This window comes from Amblyomma mixtum, chromosome 9 (assembly GCF_055824585.1).
Source record: "Amblyomma mixtum isolate Tamu chromosome 9, ASM5582458v1, whole genome shotgun sequence".
Classification (NCBI taxonomy): Eukaryota; Metazoa; Arthropoda; class Arachnida; order Ixodida; family Ixodidae; genus Amblyomma; species Amblyomma mixtum.
In genome coordinates, this window is record NC_143020.1 from 62,789,278 (window position 1) to 62,805,756 (window position 16,479).

A 16,479-nucleotide genomic window follows, 5' to 3' on the forward strand; every position below is an offset into this window, starting at 1 on the left:
AACAAGAAGTGATGCCATCCACGTATTACCATGATTCTATTTCCGTTCATGCAAGTTTACGAGAAGAGCAGGCTCACATTCCTTGTTTGGGAAAGACTGAGTGACTGTCGCTGTGTTGCCTAAGGGAAGAAATGTTCTTTTCTGAAAACTGCATTGGAGTGAACGAATTTTACAAATTAAGTTAATGATGCAGGTTAGCTACCAACACCTTTCATAGGGTATTGAGCTAGGATCTCGTTAGCTTGCATACAAATTGGTAGCTACGAAAACATATTGACTAAGGACATCAAGAGCAACAACCAACTGCAATACATATGTGTACTCTCAGTGAGGACTGGTTAATTAGCAAAGTTTTCTCATCACTGTTTATAGAATTTATAGTGGGTACAATCGATGAGATTTATCTTGAAATTTCTTTTTCCTGAAGAGCTTCATTAACCCAAACAATGGAAAAAGCTCTCCATTGAAGAGCAAAAAGTTATCAGCTGGAACCACAAATCCCAGTTCAAATTTAAACCAGGAAGCTGTATATGTAGTTGGGACGAGCAGATTACCGCTGGAACCAATTGGTCCTGTGTACTGTGCACAGGCCCGTGTACTGTCCGATGTGAGCGCACGTTAAATAACACTAAGTGGCCGATACTCCCGGAGCCCTTCACTGCAGCATCCCTCTTAGCCCTAGTCGCTTTGTGCCGTCGCATAAACTTGAACCAAACTACTGAAATCAGCTTAGCAGCACAAACCGGCAGATTGCCAGTTTGGAACCTTCACCTGTGGAAGGAGCTCGGATCCTAGAATATGACCTCCTTTGCTCCACTACGAATGCGCCTATATCCGTTACAACAGGTAGAACGTTAGGACCTACAATAGCAACGAATTCACGTATCTCCAAAGGATCTCATTGCATAGCGTCACCTAATCGCGTTTTCTGAAAGCAAGCCCTGACAGGAGCTGTATTTTAAAACTCTGTACATGATCAGGTCCTTGCAAACAAAGGCCGTGGACATGCAAATCTACAGGGTACGCGTGACATGCATTGCGCGCGGCGGAATCGAGCTCGTCGCGTTCTAGTGCTGCGCATTCAGCGCGGCGGCGGAGTGTAGTTTCAATAAAGCGGAAAGTACGCAGTGGCGATGAGCAAACCATCGCAAGTATAAGTCAAGCCGGATATAAAATTCGTATACAAAATTCAAGCATTGCGCTCCATCGGGTGCGATATCGAAACCAGAAGTGTCAAAATTCGGTTTTGCTTTCCATCTTTCTGGAAAGTCACAACACAAAGCCACTTTTCAATAAACCATACTTTGCGCACAGTTCAGACTTTTCTTTGTCATTAGTACTTAATTTAGGTTGTCTACATGGTTCGCATTATGTTTTTTTTTTTTTGTATTTAATCGCGCGCACCAACCCTGCAGAGAAGATGTATACGATGGCGCAAGCCACATCGCGGGCGGCATCAGCAATGCACACATTTCGTTTGTTGCCGGTTGTGCCAGTTTCTCAACCTGTTACATTACATGTTCGTTTTTGTGTGTTCTCAGTCTGTAAGAAGAAGAAGCTTTTCAGAAGGAAATCTATGCGCCTACGGACAGAGCAAGGATAACTTCGTGCAACCCGGTAACGTCACTTTTGCAGCGTGCGCGTGTGTAGACATGGCCCATCTTTGTGCGTGCATGCCCAAATGTGACCGCACAGTCACGAAATATTCGGGCTTATTAACGCCTTTACCAGTAAGGTGAAAGCCGCAGAAGTGTAAAAGCCGCAATACCAGACAAATTTTCTTCAGTGAAACTTGCCGGAGTTATTCCTTTAAACCTGTCACTTCGACACTTGTAACTGCGGGGAAGTGGACGAAATAAATTGCAAAGCTTTAATTGGCGTTCATTTATGTAAATTCATTAGGTGTGTATCCTCAGCCATGTCCATCTCACTGAATCGATCGCCAGTGAACTTTCCACGCCTTATCTCTCTTGTAGCAGGCTTTAGCAAAGACAGCACGTTCGTGGAGATCGCGCGCCGGTTCGCATTTATTCTCGGATGTCTGTGTTCTTCTGTCTTCGTAATCGCATAGCAAATGCTACAATTATTTATATTGCAGTCTAGAGCTTTGCGGTAAGAAGGCCGATGATTTATGAATTGGGTGGCGATTTGTGTGATAACCGTTGGTGGTGCGTTATGGTGACTTGTGGTGAACCATATCCCGATGGCGGTACCTGTAACCAGCAGTTTACGCCGAAAACTGGTACGAACAGCTTTATGGCATATCTTCAGTATTTTTTTTTGCGTGTGTGTGCGTACAGAAGTAGTCTCCTTGGCCTGCAAGTATAAAATTCTTTTTCCGCGTCCTAATACAGCCGCATCACAGGAATGAAAAGTGCATGACATGCTTCGGTTCCACTAAATGGTCTTCTTTAAAAAGCAGGTCTGCGTCCCACAGCCGTATTGCACAATGCTGGTGTCGTTTTTTTGTGTGTCTCCTGGACCTTTATTGTGTGTTCTCAGTTTTTCAGACATTGAGGAGCACCATTAGCCAGGGGAAGAAGGTTCCAGCGGAACTGCGGCCAGTCTGTGCCGACCCATAGCTTGATGCTCCTATCCTGTAAAATATGTATTCTGGGTCCTGTCTTCTTACCATGCACCAAGAGATCTCCCCTAGATAAATGGATAACTGTTGGCATCCCCTTTGCATAAGGCCTGTGGCGAGTGCCACGTCGCCTAGTTAGTTAAACAGGTTGATTGTTTTTTCTACGGAATCATCCTGTTTTTAAGCTTTGATTAATCCTGGCCTGTTTATTTTTTTCCCATTCAAGGCTATCTTTTGTATTCTATGCTATATTCCTTTGATTTCTGTGACGTGTTGTGTGATTTTTTGATTCTGCTTTTTCTTGGAGTCTGATGGCTCATTTGCCATTGTGTTTTTTATAAGTTCCTTGCAAGTTACGCACTATCTCCTCTAGGTTCACAAATTGTCCTGCATTTCTTAGTTGTGGTAATGCCTCTGCTCTAGCCATCATTTAATTTATTTCAGATCTGCTTTTTTGTCTGTCACTTGGCATAATATTTGTGCTTGGAAATTTCGGGTGAAAAAATTGCTTAAAAGCAAGCCAGTGGTTATTTTGGCAGTGCAGTTGGATATTCAGCTCAAAATCACAACTGAAGCAATCTTTTTCTGGTTGAGCAAATCCTATGTTTGGTACTGCACATCTCACTTCCCGGATTGAAAATGCTGTATTGAATTGGTTTTGGCTTGTTATAGTGCATGATTGTTGCCATATATTTACGTTTAGTCGTGCCTTCAAAGGGTCAGTGGAGGAGATCTCATCCTGACATACATACTGTGTTGCCACATGTCACGACAGCGACCATTAGGCCACAGCCACAAATGTAGTAACGTGGTATTACAAGTCTAAATTGTTCGGTGGCAAGGCATAGGGTTGCATTGTAAACTGGCAGTCGGTCGATGCCAAGGTGGAAAAACCTGAGTGTTAGACGCGGTGCATTATCTCGTGACGTCCCTGCGGCCTCATATGTGGCCAGAACGCATGACCAGTTTCTCATCTTCTTATCTGCTGCCTGCTTAAGTAATCTGGTCATGCTTTTCCGCCTTGCACATGTGTGACTCTAGAGATCTGAATTAAGGCTCATGAACGCATGTTCTTGGTCTGATGCTCTTTGGTTTAGGTTTGTACACTGATGCTTTGAGTTACATGTTTAATGTTCCCTGGCCACATTTTTAAGCACAATGCTGGTCAGTTGTATTTTGCCTTTACGCCAAAACTCTCAACAGCATGAAGGGACTCATACAAAGCTTTCAGCTCATTACTGCACCCACGTAAACTAGCAATGGGAATCGGAGAAAATGCAGTCTTCCTTGCTTCTGCGGTATCCTCTTCTTGGGTCACCCACAGAGGTCGCCGGCTTGCCTCACCCTCAGGTGTCCTTGATTGGGGCTGTAAATCATTCCTCCTCTCTGATGTTTTAAAAAATTAAGGAAAGAACAACTAAGCATGCACCGTCGTTGCGAAAACACAGACCATAATATGAGCCTGAGCGCGGACTTGCTCACGACTTGCATCATGACCTGAATGTGAGTTCGGACTCACTGACGATTCAGATCATCTGAATATGAGCCTGATTTTATGGTTTATGGGAGTTAAACCTCCCAAAGCAACTCAGTCTATCAGGGACATCCTAGTGAAGGGCTCCAGAAATTTCGACCACCTGGGGCTCTTTAATGTGCCATGACATTGCATAGTATGGGGGCCTCTAGAATTTCGCCTCTATCAAAATTTGACTGCTGCGGCCGCGATCCAAGCCACATCTTTTGGGTCAGCAGCCAAGCATCATAACCACTGATCCACCACAGTTCCTGAATATGACCCTGAGTGAGAGTCTTCTCATTACTCAGCCTGCTGATCTAGGACTGCATTATATGTATTCAATACACAAAGCATATAAAGAATGCTGTGTGCCGTTGGAGACTTCTTCTTACTCTGCTGCGCTCTGTTTAAAATAGCAGGCATGAGGAGGAGTGTTAGGAGGACACAGTGTAGATTCCTGATGAAAAACCTTTGAATGCAACCTACTGCTGTGAACACATCTAGAACAAAGAAGGTGACAGAATGTATAGTCAGGCGTGGATTTTGTGCATTCTTGTTCCTTTGTGCATTGCTATTAACATCACAGCACAGACGCCGCTGCTTGTGGCATTTGTGTTTGTTTTACAGTGACGCTTACTTGTTCTCCGTTATTTTGCAGGCCGTTACTGATAAGCCAACGTGTTCAAGGTTCCAGAGGAAGAAACCTTCGATGCCACGCCTGCCAGCCTTCCATGACTCCATTGCATGATGCTCATAAGCTAGAAGATTGCTTGTGCAATGATCCCAGAGCAGTGTGTTTATGCACAAAGTGAGATGGAAGCGTTTTTAATGATTTTGCTTGATTTACAGGGATTTAAACAATAAGGAAAATGGGAACCACCATCAAAACAAAATTTTATTTCGTGAGCTTACTTCGAAAATATTTTCACAGGAATGGCATTGGGCTTGGGACGGAGAGGGAAGAAGGGAGTAACGGGAATAAAAATAGGCACGAAGTTCTTTCTTCTTCTTAGCTCAAGAGTCGTGTAGCAGAAGTCACTGGCATGCATTGGTTGAACGGTTTAAATTAAGCTCTCAATGGGATTCCCATACCAGTCGGGGTACTAACAGAACACCTGACCACATAGAGCAGTCGAGTGAAGTTCAACTTGTGCACTCTTGTGGTGGGCAATTAGTAGTAATCATAGAATCACATTACTTGGTCACTCAGAGGCTGAATGGCCGTGGGGCATTCCAGAAGACAATGGGTCAGATTGGCATATGTTTTAGGGCAGTTATAACATTCAGGAGATTGTTGCATATTTTTGTAAGAAAGTCTGTGCCAGTGTCAGAAGGACATCGCACGTCACTTAGCAACTTTGTGACACGAAAAATTGAAAAAGAAATAAGCATCTGGTGCGCACCTTTAATAAAGGAGGCCCATTGGTTCCCGAATATTATGCTCATTCAAAAATATAAATGGCAATATAAAAATATAAATGGTAAATGGCAAAAATATAAATGGAATTATGCTGGTACTTGTGATTGTTCTGTTATGTGGATGATATGTTTTTTTCATTTATACTATATTTAATTTTTCAATCGAAGCAGAAACATCAATGATGAAAATTGCACGCTTTGGAACTTTTAGCCTTTCGTGCCTCTGTGTCTGACATATCAATGTTTATCCCGATTCTTGTGCTGTATGACCTCGAATCTGCAAATGCTTGCTTACGTAATTCGATGCAACTCCACCACTTTGCACTCATGGTTGGGGCTTTGTGAAGACTTTAGCTCTGCAAAACTTGTGCTGTATCGTGTGGTGAATTTTATATTCTTTTGTACTTGCCGCTGTTTACTGGTTTATGGGCGCCCTTTTAGCTTTGGTGAAGAGTGCAGTATGATTCTTTGTTGTCGGTCACAATTAAGTGACTGACCTCACTTTGTCATTGCATATTGCATTACTGACTCTGTCCAAACTGTATTTATTGCTGCGCTCATTTAGCCTGCATTCTGACATCGTTCATTTTGGCTGTATGGAGTGTGCGGTTATAATGTTTATTTTAGTTTTCTAACAATACTGAATGTTGATCTGCACACGTGGAATTCATTGCGTATGGATTTCATTTCATGATGGTGGTAGAAGCTTTATTTTTCTTTAAGGTGGAAATTGTTTTGTTATAATGCGAAGCCTTTTAAGAAACTTCCCCATATTTTTGTTAACCTGTGTGCTGTAGTGATGCTATGCGCGGTTGCACAATGCATCGAGAGTTTTACCAGTTTTTCTCACTCGCAGTGTCCGTTTTGTAGTTTTGCCCGACCGGTTCCCTTGCATCACAGGATGTCCGTGAAATGGTTATAGTGATGCTGTAATTTCTGCTCAGAATAATGCAACAACTGATCACAAGTCGCACCTTTACTCGCTGTTTCTCGCCACATTCACTCTCCCTGCAACGGTGGCCTAGTCATTGGAGTGTGCGTCTCGCACGTGGGATGTGCTGAGTTGAATTCCCTGTGCCACTGGGTACCCACCTGTGGTACAATACGCAAGCTTCCCTCCTGGCTTCTGCTGGGTGGAATGCCTGGAAATGGGTCTTAGACTTCCCCTGGTGTTGATGATTGTCCCTTATACCACGATGCATCATCGGCTCTCACTCTCATTACTGTCCAATGAGCTCACCTGATCATCATGTTCTCAGGGATGGACTTCTTCCATGTTGTCCATGGTGTTGGAAAAGCTGGCCACCTTAAACCTCTTTCAGAGCAGCGCATTGAGAAACTTCCGTCACGGTTGTTTCCTCCTTTTTTTCGCCCTGATTTCTTTTCCCGAAATTTGAGATGCGGGTGTCACAAAAGTAAATATGGTATGCTCTAACTGCACTTAAGGCAGAGTAGTGTGCAGTTTCAGACGTGCTTCTACTTGATTAGTTGCACTCTTAGAGAATGTGGAGGCGGAATATTATGTTGGGCACATTGGAAACATTCGTGGGCAGCTGTAACGTGGGCGTTTTTACGAGTAACTATGCTCTGAAAGTCTTTTTTTTTTTTCCCCTGGGTGCAGTAAAACGGGTGTAAAAGGTTTATTAAGAGATGAGTGCTCTATCAATGTGCTGTGTTGTTAAAAATAACTGTCACTCGTTTGTTCTTAAGCCTGTGTAGGCAGACATTTACTGCTCTTGAAGCCAGAAATTGTGCATGTTCATTCGTCGATGTAATGGCTGTTGGCTTTGTTCCGGTAAGCCTATAAATTTTTAGGCAATTGTCAGTTTTTCGTGAGCGTAAGTGTAGTATTCATCTGCATGCAGAATTGAAAGTCTGGAATGTTTGCTTTGGAACTCGCTTCTTTTCAAGCTCGCCCTACTGTATTTACACAACCTGAAAAAGCTGTTTTACCAGTGTGTATTCCATATTCACCGCCTCATGCAAGATAACACCATGTGAGCGTTTGCACTCGTAATCTTTTGTGTTAATGGATACAATCTGCTTTTCACATGCAGGTTTGAGCTCCGGGGACCACAAACATGGCGTACTTTCATTGCAGAACTCACCAGGTTAGAATCTGCAGTTTTTATTCATATATGCTTTTGTAAAGGTTGTCTTTCACAAAGTAGCTTGTAGGGTATGGAAGCTGTAGTTCAATGAACTGTGGTGGATGATATGTGCCTTTGATATTCTGGAAAGTTGTTTTCTGTGATATGTCAACTATGCTCATGAAACTAGGACTGATATGTGTTCTGTTCATTGCGCCAAGAAATTGTACAGGAGACCAAGCCTTCTGAGGCTTTTTAGCCTTTAGCCTTTTCCTCCTGTTAGGCATGGTCTGAGGAGCAAATAAAAGGAAAAAATGGCATTGTGCACTGGGCTAAACATAGCTGACTGCCACTTGTTTTGGTATGAAGCCCACCTGTGACTGCAGAGACATCTTGACTGCATAGACATCTTGTTTCAGGCCTGAGTTCTCTGTTGCAGATCTGTTGAATAAAACTTTCGATAGACATCCACAGCTTTTAATCAGTGTGTCCTCTGCATTCAACTTTTCTTCCTAGTTCCAAGTGCATTGTGCCGCCACGGTGGCTCAGTGGTTATGGTGCTCGGCTGCTGACCCAAAAGACGCGGGTTCGATCTCGGCCGCGGCGGCTGGAATTTCTTTGGAGGAGAAATTCTAGAGGCCCGTGTACTGTGCGATGTCAGTGCACGTTAAAGAACCCCAGGTGGTCGAAATTTCCGGAGCCCTCCACTACGGCGTCTCTCATAGCCTCAGTCGCTTTGGGACGTTAAACCCAATAAACCAAACCAAACCAAGTGCATTGTGGATTGTTGCTTCAGGCACTTTATTTGAAGTACTCTGCCTGTGCAACACAGGTGCAGTCGTGACACAGAGCGACCATGGCGCACCTGCTGTGGAAGATTCAACAGGTGAAAGCCACCCTGTGGGCCACTGCACGGAATCTACTCCTTCTGACATGGGTAACCACTGGGGCAATCCCACAGGAAATAAGGTTCACAAATGCACCCACTGCAGCAAGGGATTCAAAAGAAGATACCATCTAGTGCAGCATCTCAGAGTTCATACAGGCGACCGCTCATACCATTGTAACGACTGTGGAAATAGCTTTGCAGAAAAGCACCATCTGGGGAGACACCAGCGGACTCACACAGGCGACCGCCCTTACCGTTGTGACGATTGTGGGAACAGCTTTGCAGTTAAGTCCAATCTGAGGGCACACCAGCGCACTCACACTGGTGAACGACCTTACCATTGTGACCATTGTGGCAGCAGCTTTGCACAAAAGGCCCATCTGGAGAGACACCAGCGCACTCATACAGGCGAGCGACCTTACCGTTGTGACAGCTGTGGTAGCAGCTTTGCACAAAAGTTCACCCTAGAGCAACACCAGCGCACTCATACAGGCGAGCGTCCTTACCGTTGCGACCACTGTGATAGCAGCTTTGCACAAAAGTTCACCCTAGAGCAACACCAGCGCACTCATACAGGCGAGCGTCCTTACCGTTGCGACCACTGTGGTGGCAGCTTTGCAGGCAGGAGCATCCTGGTGAGACACATCCGTAGCCACACGGGCGAAAAGCCGTATCAGTGTCAGCTGTGCCCCATGGCATTTGCAGTACATTCAGTTCTTGCGAGGCATGTTAGATCCCATAAGGGTGAAAAGCCCTACCAATGTGACTTGTGCCAAAAGGGATTCATCCAGAGCCATAATTTGAAACGGCACAAAAAGGCGGTTCACAAAAAGTAGCAGTGGTTCGTGATGCCCTTAGTCAAAATGTGTTTCTAGTTGCCATTTTGTATGCAAGCTAATGAGATTCTAGCTGAATGCCCTATGAAAGGTGCTGGTAGCTAACCTCCATCATTAACTAAATTTGTAAGTTCTGTTCACTTTGAGGGAGTTTTCAGAAAACAACATTTGCTGTTCCCTTAGGCTACATATTCCTGCTAAGTATTTCCGGAACACGGAGAGTCAGCATGCTGTGCTCGTAAACGTGCATGGATGGAAATGAAATCACTGTCATACCGGTATGGCATCACTTTCTGTTGGAGAGTGCCTTCCAAAAACTGATCTCCAATGTTTATCGCTGCTGGCAGTTGTCAGGCTGCCTCAGTGAAGAAATGGTGCGGAGTAAAAGTGCACAAAACAATTATTTTTAATCCTTAAGCCTGAGTGAGCTAATTTTTGTGAGAATGAGTATAAATTCAATCATTTATATCACCAAACTTATATATTGTCACAGATGGGTCCTTAATCACACAGGCTAGGCACAGGCCGCAAACAGAGAAACAGTCTCAGCTCCGAGAGCACGCGAGTTACTCACTTCTTCGTCCTTTAGGCGCCGCACGGGGACACCTGGCGGCATTATTCCCCCTCCCCCAAAAAAAGAAAGCAAAAACGTGGGCGCACATTGAGTGAACGGGAGGAAGTAAGCAAGTGAACAAACGGTCACATGCCGCTCAACGGCTGCAGGTACAAATAAAAAGAACACACGGAAGAGGCTACGTTCCTTACTGTGTACAGTAAGGCTTCATGCGCAGTACGTGCACGACCTCAGGCTGAGGTCGACGGCGCGAACTCGGTAGAGTGCCATCGGGGAGGACTTCATACGTCACATCCGTGATACGGCGCAACACTGTGTACGGTCCAAAGTAGCGGCTCAGGAGCTTCTCCGACAGTCCTGGGCGACGTACTGGGGTCCATACCCACACTTTGTCGTCGGGGTGGTACTCTACGTGTCGATGTCGTTGGTTGTAGCGTTGTGCATCCGTGGCCTGCTGCCGTCGGATGTGCATACGGGCCAGTTGCCGGGCTTCCTCTGCGTGCCGGGTAAACTCCTCGGCGTCCGACGTGAGCTCCTGGTCGTCAGGGGCGCACGGAAGCATGGCGTCGAGCATTGTCTGTACCTCACGCCCGTAGACGAGGCGAAACGGCGTAAAGCGAGTCGTTTCCTGAAGCGCCGTGTTATAGGCAAACGTCACGTATGGGAGGATCTCGTCCCAGGTCTTGTGCTGTACATCGACGTACATGGCGAGCATGTCCGCTAAGGTTTTGTTGAGGCGCTCCGTGAGCCCGTTTGACTGCGGGTGGTATGCAGTAGTCTTGCGGTGGGTCGTGTGACTCAGCTGGAACACCTCGTGCATGAGCTGTGCAGTAAACGCAGTGCCTCTGTCGGTGATTACGGAAGACGGGGCGCCGTGTCGTAAAACGATGTGGTGTATGAAGAAATGCGCGATTTCCGAGGATGTACTGCGCGGCACCGCCTTGGTTTCCGCATAGCGCGTCAAATAATCAGTCGCAACTATAATCCACTTATTGCCAGATGCTGATACAGGAAATGGGCCCAGAAGATCAATGCCGACTTGGTCAAAAGGTGTGCGGGGTGGTTCAATTGGATGGAGCAAACCTGCAGGCTTTAGCGGTGGCGACTTACGACGCTGGCACTCACGGCAACCTCTGACGTAGCGATGGATGGTCGCTGCAAGTTTAGGCCAATAATAGGCCTGACGCACTCGAGCGAGCGTGCGTGCAAATCCCAAGTGGCCAGATGTGGGCTCATCATGACACGCTGAAAGGATGTCGTCGCGGAGGTCTGATGGCACAACTAGGAGGTAGGTCCGGTCACCGTTACGTGAGTTTTTCTTGTAGAGTACGCCATTGCGAATACAAAAAGAGGACAGGTGGCGGGAAAAGGGTCGAGGTACGTTGGAAGCATGGCCCTCTAGGTGATCCATGACAGACCGCAGGTCAGCGTCAGCACGCTGCCTTGCCACCAAGTCCGAACTGCTGACCACACCTAGGAAACGATGGTCGTCCTCTGTGCTGTCATCAGCTTGCTCGACGGGTGCGCGCGAGAGCGTGTCGGCATCTTCGTGTTTACGTCCGGACTTATAGACAATTGTATAATCAAATTCCTGAAGGCGAAGGCTCCAGCGTGCCAGGCGGCCTGATGGGTCCCGGAGATTAGTCAGCCAGCACAAGGAATGGTGGTCTGTGACGACTTTGAAAGGGCGACCGTAGATATAAGGCCGAAATTTCATCGTCGCCCAGATGACGGCGAGGCACTCCTTTTCTGAGGTGGAATAGTTGATTTCGGTGCGCGAGAGTGCGCGACTCGCATACGCGATCACACGTTCCACGCCTTCTTGATGCTGAACGAGGACGGCACCAAGCCCAATATTGCTAGCGTCGGTGTGTATCTCGGTAGCAGCCTCCTCATCAAAGTGAGCAAGCACAGGGGTAGTGTGCAGCCGTCGGCGCAGCTCTGTGAAAGCAGCCTCTTGCGCGGCAGTCCAGACGAACGGTGTATCTTCACGCGTTAAGCGGTTCAAGGGTTCAGCGATGCTGGAGAAGTCTGCGATAAAACGGCGGTAGTAGGCGCACAAACCCAAGAAGCGCTTGAGCGCTTTCTTTGTAGTAGGACGGGGAAACTCGGCTACGGCGGCTGTTTTCTCGGGGTCGGGTTTTACACCGTCGGCGCTCACAACATGGCCAAGAAACCTGAGCTCTTTGTAGCCAAAGTGGCACTTCTCGGGTTTAAGTGTTAAGTCGGCCAATCGCAGGGCATCCAGCACGGTTCGCAGGCGTTCAAGGTGTTGGTCGAAGGTTTCTGAGAACACCACCACGTCATCTAGATAAACCAAACAGGTTTGCCATTTGAGGCCAGCCAGGACAGTGTCCATCATGCGCTGAAACGTCGCAGGCGCTGAACAAAGGCCGAAGGGCAACACCTTAAATTCATATAGGCCGTCGGGTGTGATGAAGGCAGTTTTTTCGCGGTCACGTTCATCAACCTCAATCTGCCAATATCCGCTCTTGAGATCGATCGATGAAAAATACTTGGCGCGGCGAAGTCTGTCGAGTGAGTCGTCGATGCGAGGCAGCGGGTAGACGTCCTTTTTCGTTATGGCGTTCAGCTTACGGTAATCAACGCAAAAGCGCAAAGTCCCATCCTTCTTCTTTACCAGAACAACAGGCGACGACCATGGGCTCTTAGAAGGCTGAATTATGCCGTCTGTAAGCATCTCCTTCACCTGCGTTTGGATGGCGTCGCGTTCCTTCGGAGAAATGCGGTATGGCTGCTGTCGTATGGGGCGAGCATCATCGGAAGTGATGATTCGATGCTTTGTGACCGCCGTTTGCCGCACTTTCGAGGAGGATGCGAAGCAGGTTTGGTATTGAAGCAGTAGAGTGCGTAGGTCGCGCTGTTGAGTCGCTGATAGCCCGGAGCTAATATCGATGCGATCCAGGGACGTGTCCGGTTGTACCATGTCCTCGGACGCAAAACACTCAGTAACATCTGCCAATTGGTCGGCCCACGCGATGGCAGTAGCTCGGAAAAGGCGACGAGGTTCGTTGGTAAAATTAGTAATCAGGAGCTCCGACCGACCGTTATGGAGGTGGACAAGGCTTCGGGCCGAGCAAATGCCGTGTGTCAGTAGCAAGGAAAGGTTACCCTCGGCGACTGCAGGTCCATCACGTAGCCTATCATCGCATTCAACTCTTGCAAAAACACTGGCGCGCGGCGGGATTAAAACACTCTCAGTGGAAATACGAAGGGCGGACCTGCGTTGACGAACATCGGAGGTGTCGTCGGCTTTCGCTGTAGAAAACGTAACGGTTCTGTTCCGCAGGTCGATAACGGCCCCATTCTCACGGAGAAAATCTACGCCCAAAATCAGGTCCCGAGAACAGTCGCGGAGCACCAGGCAGCTCACTACGAACGTCGAATCGATGATCTGGACCCTAGCCGTGCACTGTCCAAGCGGAGTAATGATATGGCCCCCCGCCGTCCGGATCTGCAGACCAGAGCAGGGAGTCGTGACTTTCTTGAGAAGCGCTGCCAATTTGCCACTAATAATTGAAAACTCTGCTCCTGTGTCCACCAACGCGCTAATGCTGTGACCGTCGAGAAGCACGGGTATGTCGAGTGAGAATCGCTCCTTTAGATCACCTGCTGTCGTCGACGTCGACAAAGCTCTATCATCGGATGTCGGCGTCGTCGGGGGGTCCTTGCAGCATCGATATCCAGCGACCACGCCCCCGGAGGTCGCTGTCTTCAGTTTTCCCGACGAGGACTGGGCGAGCGGTCCGCTGTCGCTCGCGAAAAGTTCTGCGGTTTCGGCGAAAATGATGACCGGCGAGGGGACGGTGATCGGGACTGACGGCGCGCCATGGACCACATAGGTTGCTGCGTCACGTACGCTTCAATCGCAGGGGGCCGTTGACCAAATCGGGGTCTTGGCGCATCGGGGGAAAAACCCTGCAGGCCAAGTTCACGATATGGGCACCGCCGGAACAGGTGACCGGGCTCCCCACAATGGAAACACAAACGTCGTCGGTCTGGGCCACGCCAGACGTCCGCTCTGCGCAGGGATCGTCGGTCACTCGGGATGTGCTGCACTGGCTGCACCGAGGGTAGCGGGACGTCGTGATTGGCTTGAACAAACGCCGTTGCATTTGGGGCAGGGCGTCGTAAAGCGTCAGCATACGTCGGGCGGCAGTAGTCCGTCTCGATAGGCTGTGTAAATGCCGCTGGATTCGGTGCAGGGCGTCGCAGAGCTTCAGCGTACGTCGGGCGGTAGTAATCTGGCTGTACTGGCTGTGGTTCGCCGCGTAGCAACTGTGGCCTGATAGCCTGCTGCACCTCGTCGCGGATAACGCCCATAAATGAGCTGGCCGTGGTCTGCGACGTACCACAGATCTTCTGCAGCTCCTCGCGGACGACAGTGCGGATCATGTCACGGAGGAAGTCGGTATTGGTGTTGAACGCCGGGAGAGGCTCCGTAACAGAAGCAGAAAGGACGGGCCGGTCGTACGCGGTGGAACGCTGCCGGAGAACCTGCTCCATCGTGATAGCCTCTGCTAGAAACTCGGCAACAGTGCTTGGGGGGCTGCGCACGAGGCCGGCGAAAAGCTGTTCTTTCACACCACGCATTAGGTGGCGCAGCTTTTTGGCTTCCGACATGGCTGGGTCAGCCCGTCGGAAGAGACGCGTCATGTCTTCGACGTACATGGTAACCGTTTCATTGGGCATCTGCATGCGGGACTGCAGGGCGCGTTCAGCTCGCTCCCGACGATCAGCGCTGACATACGCGGCGAGCAGTTGACGTCGGAACTCATGCCATGACAAAAGAGCGTCCTCACGGTTTTCGTACCACGTCCGAGCACCGTCCTCCAAGCTGAAGAAAACGTTCCTCAGTTTGGCGGCGTCATCCCACTGGTTAAATGTGGCGACACGTTCAAACTGGAGGAGCCAATCTTCCACGTCCTCCAGCTGAGTCCCGTGAAAGGATTTTGGTAGCCGTGGGTTGTGGAGGGTGTAGTACGCGGCGCCTTGCATAACTGGTTGAGGGGCAGGCGCCGAGGTAGTGTCAAATGGCCTGAGCTCAGGAGGCAGCCGGCCAGGTGTCGAGGTAGTCTCCAACAGCCCCTGCTCAGGCGGCAGTCCTAGATTGCCGCGACTGACCCGATGCACTGGCGTGTCGATAGGGAGAGGTCTGGGGTGGTCCTCGGTGTTAGGAGGGGTGTGCGACATATTCCAGGGCGATGTACCCAGCACCTCCACCACAAATGTCACAGATGGGTCCTTAATCACACAGGCTAGGCACAGGCCGCAAACAGAGAAACAGTCTCAGCTCCGAGAGCACGCGAGTTACTCACTTCTTCGTCCTTTAGGCGCCGCACGGGGACACCTGGCGGCAATATGTTTCTATGACAACCGAAGAAAACTTGTTCTTGTGTAAATCTTTGTGTGTTTATTCCAGCAGTGTTAGTGGCAGGAATGAGGGAGGACAAGCAGGTGTCCAGCCTCAAAATGATGTGTTTTATGTTAGTTTGGCGGTTTGAAGTGTTCTCTGTTGTTTGGAATGAGGACTAACAAAAGATTTAACTAACATCTGCTTTACCATTACAGAGAGCCCTGTCTGCTGGATATAAATGGCATAATATTTGTGGAGCATTGTGTCGGCACCATTTTTAATCTTTTTTCGTTGTCATAATTTCAGCTGTTTGTGACCATTTGACAGTCTGGTAGCTTCTCTCTTGTTTTGGTGTTACTTGAAAATGCCTTCTCGATTTACATAAAGTGTTCGTGATAACACGCTACAAGAGTCGTGGCTGCTGAAACAAAGAATACTGTGATTAGAGCCTGCAAAAAGCACTGTAATCTTGTAGTGTATTGTAAAGCTCGTAATTTGGATCCATTGTAGGAAATTCCTCAGTGCACATGAATAGTATTTTGTAGCAGTTTCTATTCAAAATGTTGAATATATTCTGGCTGTTTGTAAAACTCACTTGCTTGGCATATTGTGCATTAAAATTCAAAAGCATTGCAGTTCTTCAAAAAGCTGTTGTTTTCTTTATTTTGTTGTTATACTTCGAGCATCCTTAAACATCATCGTGCGTTGCATCCAGGATAGAATTGCTATCACTTACAGATGACAGCACTAGTAGCAGCACTAACTGACAGCACTAACTGACAGCACTAACTTATAGATGACAGCAGTAAAGAATACCGCAACCACAAGTAGTGTTTTTTCAGAAGCTTCTCCAAGTTTTTGTCCCGTACTACAAACGGGTCATACCTTGAAAGAAGCCAGACACAGTATTGGATGGTAATGAGTTGGGTTACCGGTTGAGATTAGGAAGTTTTTTGGGATGAGGTTGCTCGATCTGTCTGGAAGAGCACAGGGTGTATTTGGGGTGAACGAGAGACTTTTGTTGTGCAGTGGATGTAGTTCGATGCACAGAATTGAAGAGAAAATGTTTTTCAGTAATTATACCCGTCGCCTTGTTTCCATGAAGCCACACTGAAGCCACCATTGCTGCAGAGTGGCTCTAAACACTGCCATTTTCATCGCAGACCTTTGACCGTACAAGGTCCAGGCTAGGAG

At 48.0% G+C, this 16,479-nt stretch overlaps 1 protein-coding gene across 4 annotated transcripts; it reads left to right on the forward strand.

The window, feature by feature from the left end:
- Positions 1 to 232: 232 nt before the first annotated feature.
- Positions 233 to 15,879, forward strand: LOC149329323 (uncharacterized). Of its 4 annotated transcripts, none has more exons than XM_089561908.1 (4): positions 233 to 2,599; positions 4,759 to 4,908; positions 7,577 to 7,630; positions 8,442 to 15,879. In XM_089561908.1, the coding sequence occupies exons 2-4, from the start codon at positions 4,878 to 4,880 to the stop codon at positions 9,332 to 9,334; spliced, it is 978 nt and encodes a 325-aa protein (XP_089418034.1). In that variant the 5' UTR covers positions 233 to 2,599; positions 4,759 to 4,877; the 3' UTR covers positions 9,335 to 15,879. The 4 variants fall into 4 exon arrangements, with proteins under 4 accessions (XP_089418034.1, XP_089418035.1, XP_089418036.1 ...); XM_089561909.1 differs by having other exon boundaries at positions 233 to 2,242; XM_089561910.1 differs by having other exon boundaries at positions 233 to 1,617.
- Positions 15,880 to 16,479: the final 600 nt, after the last annotated feature.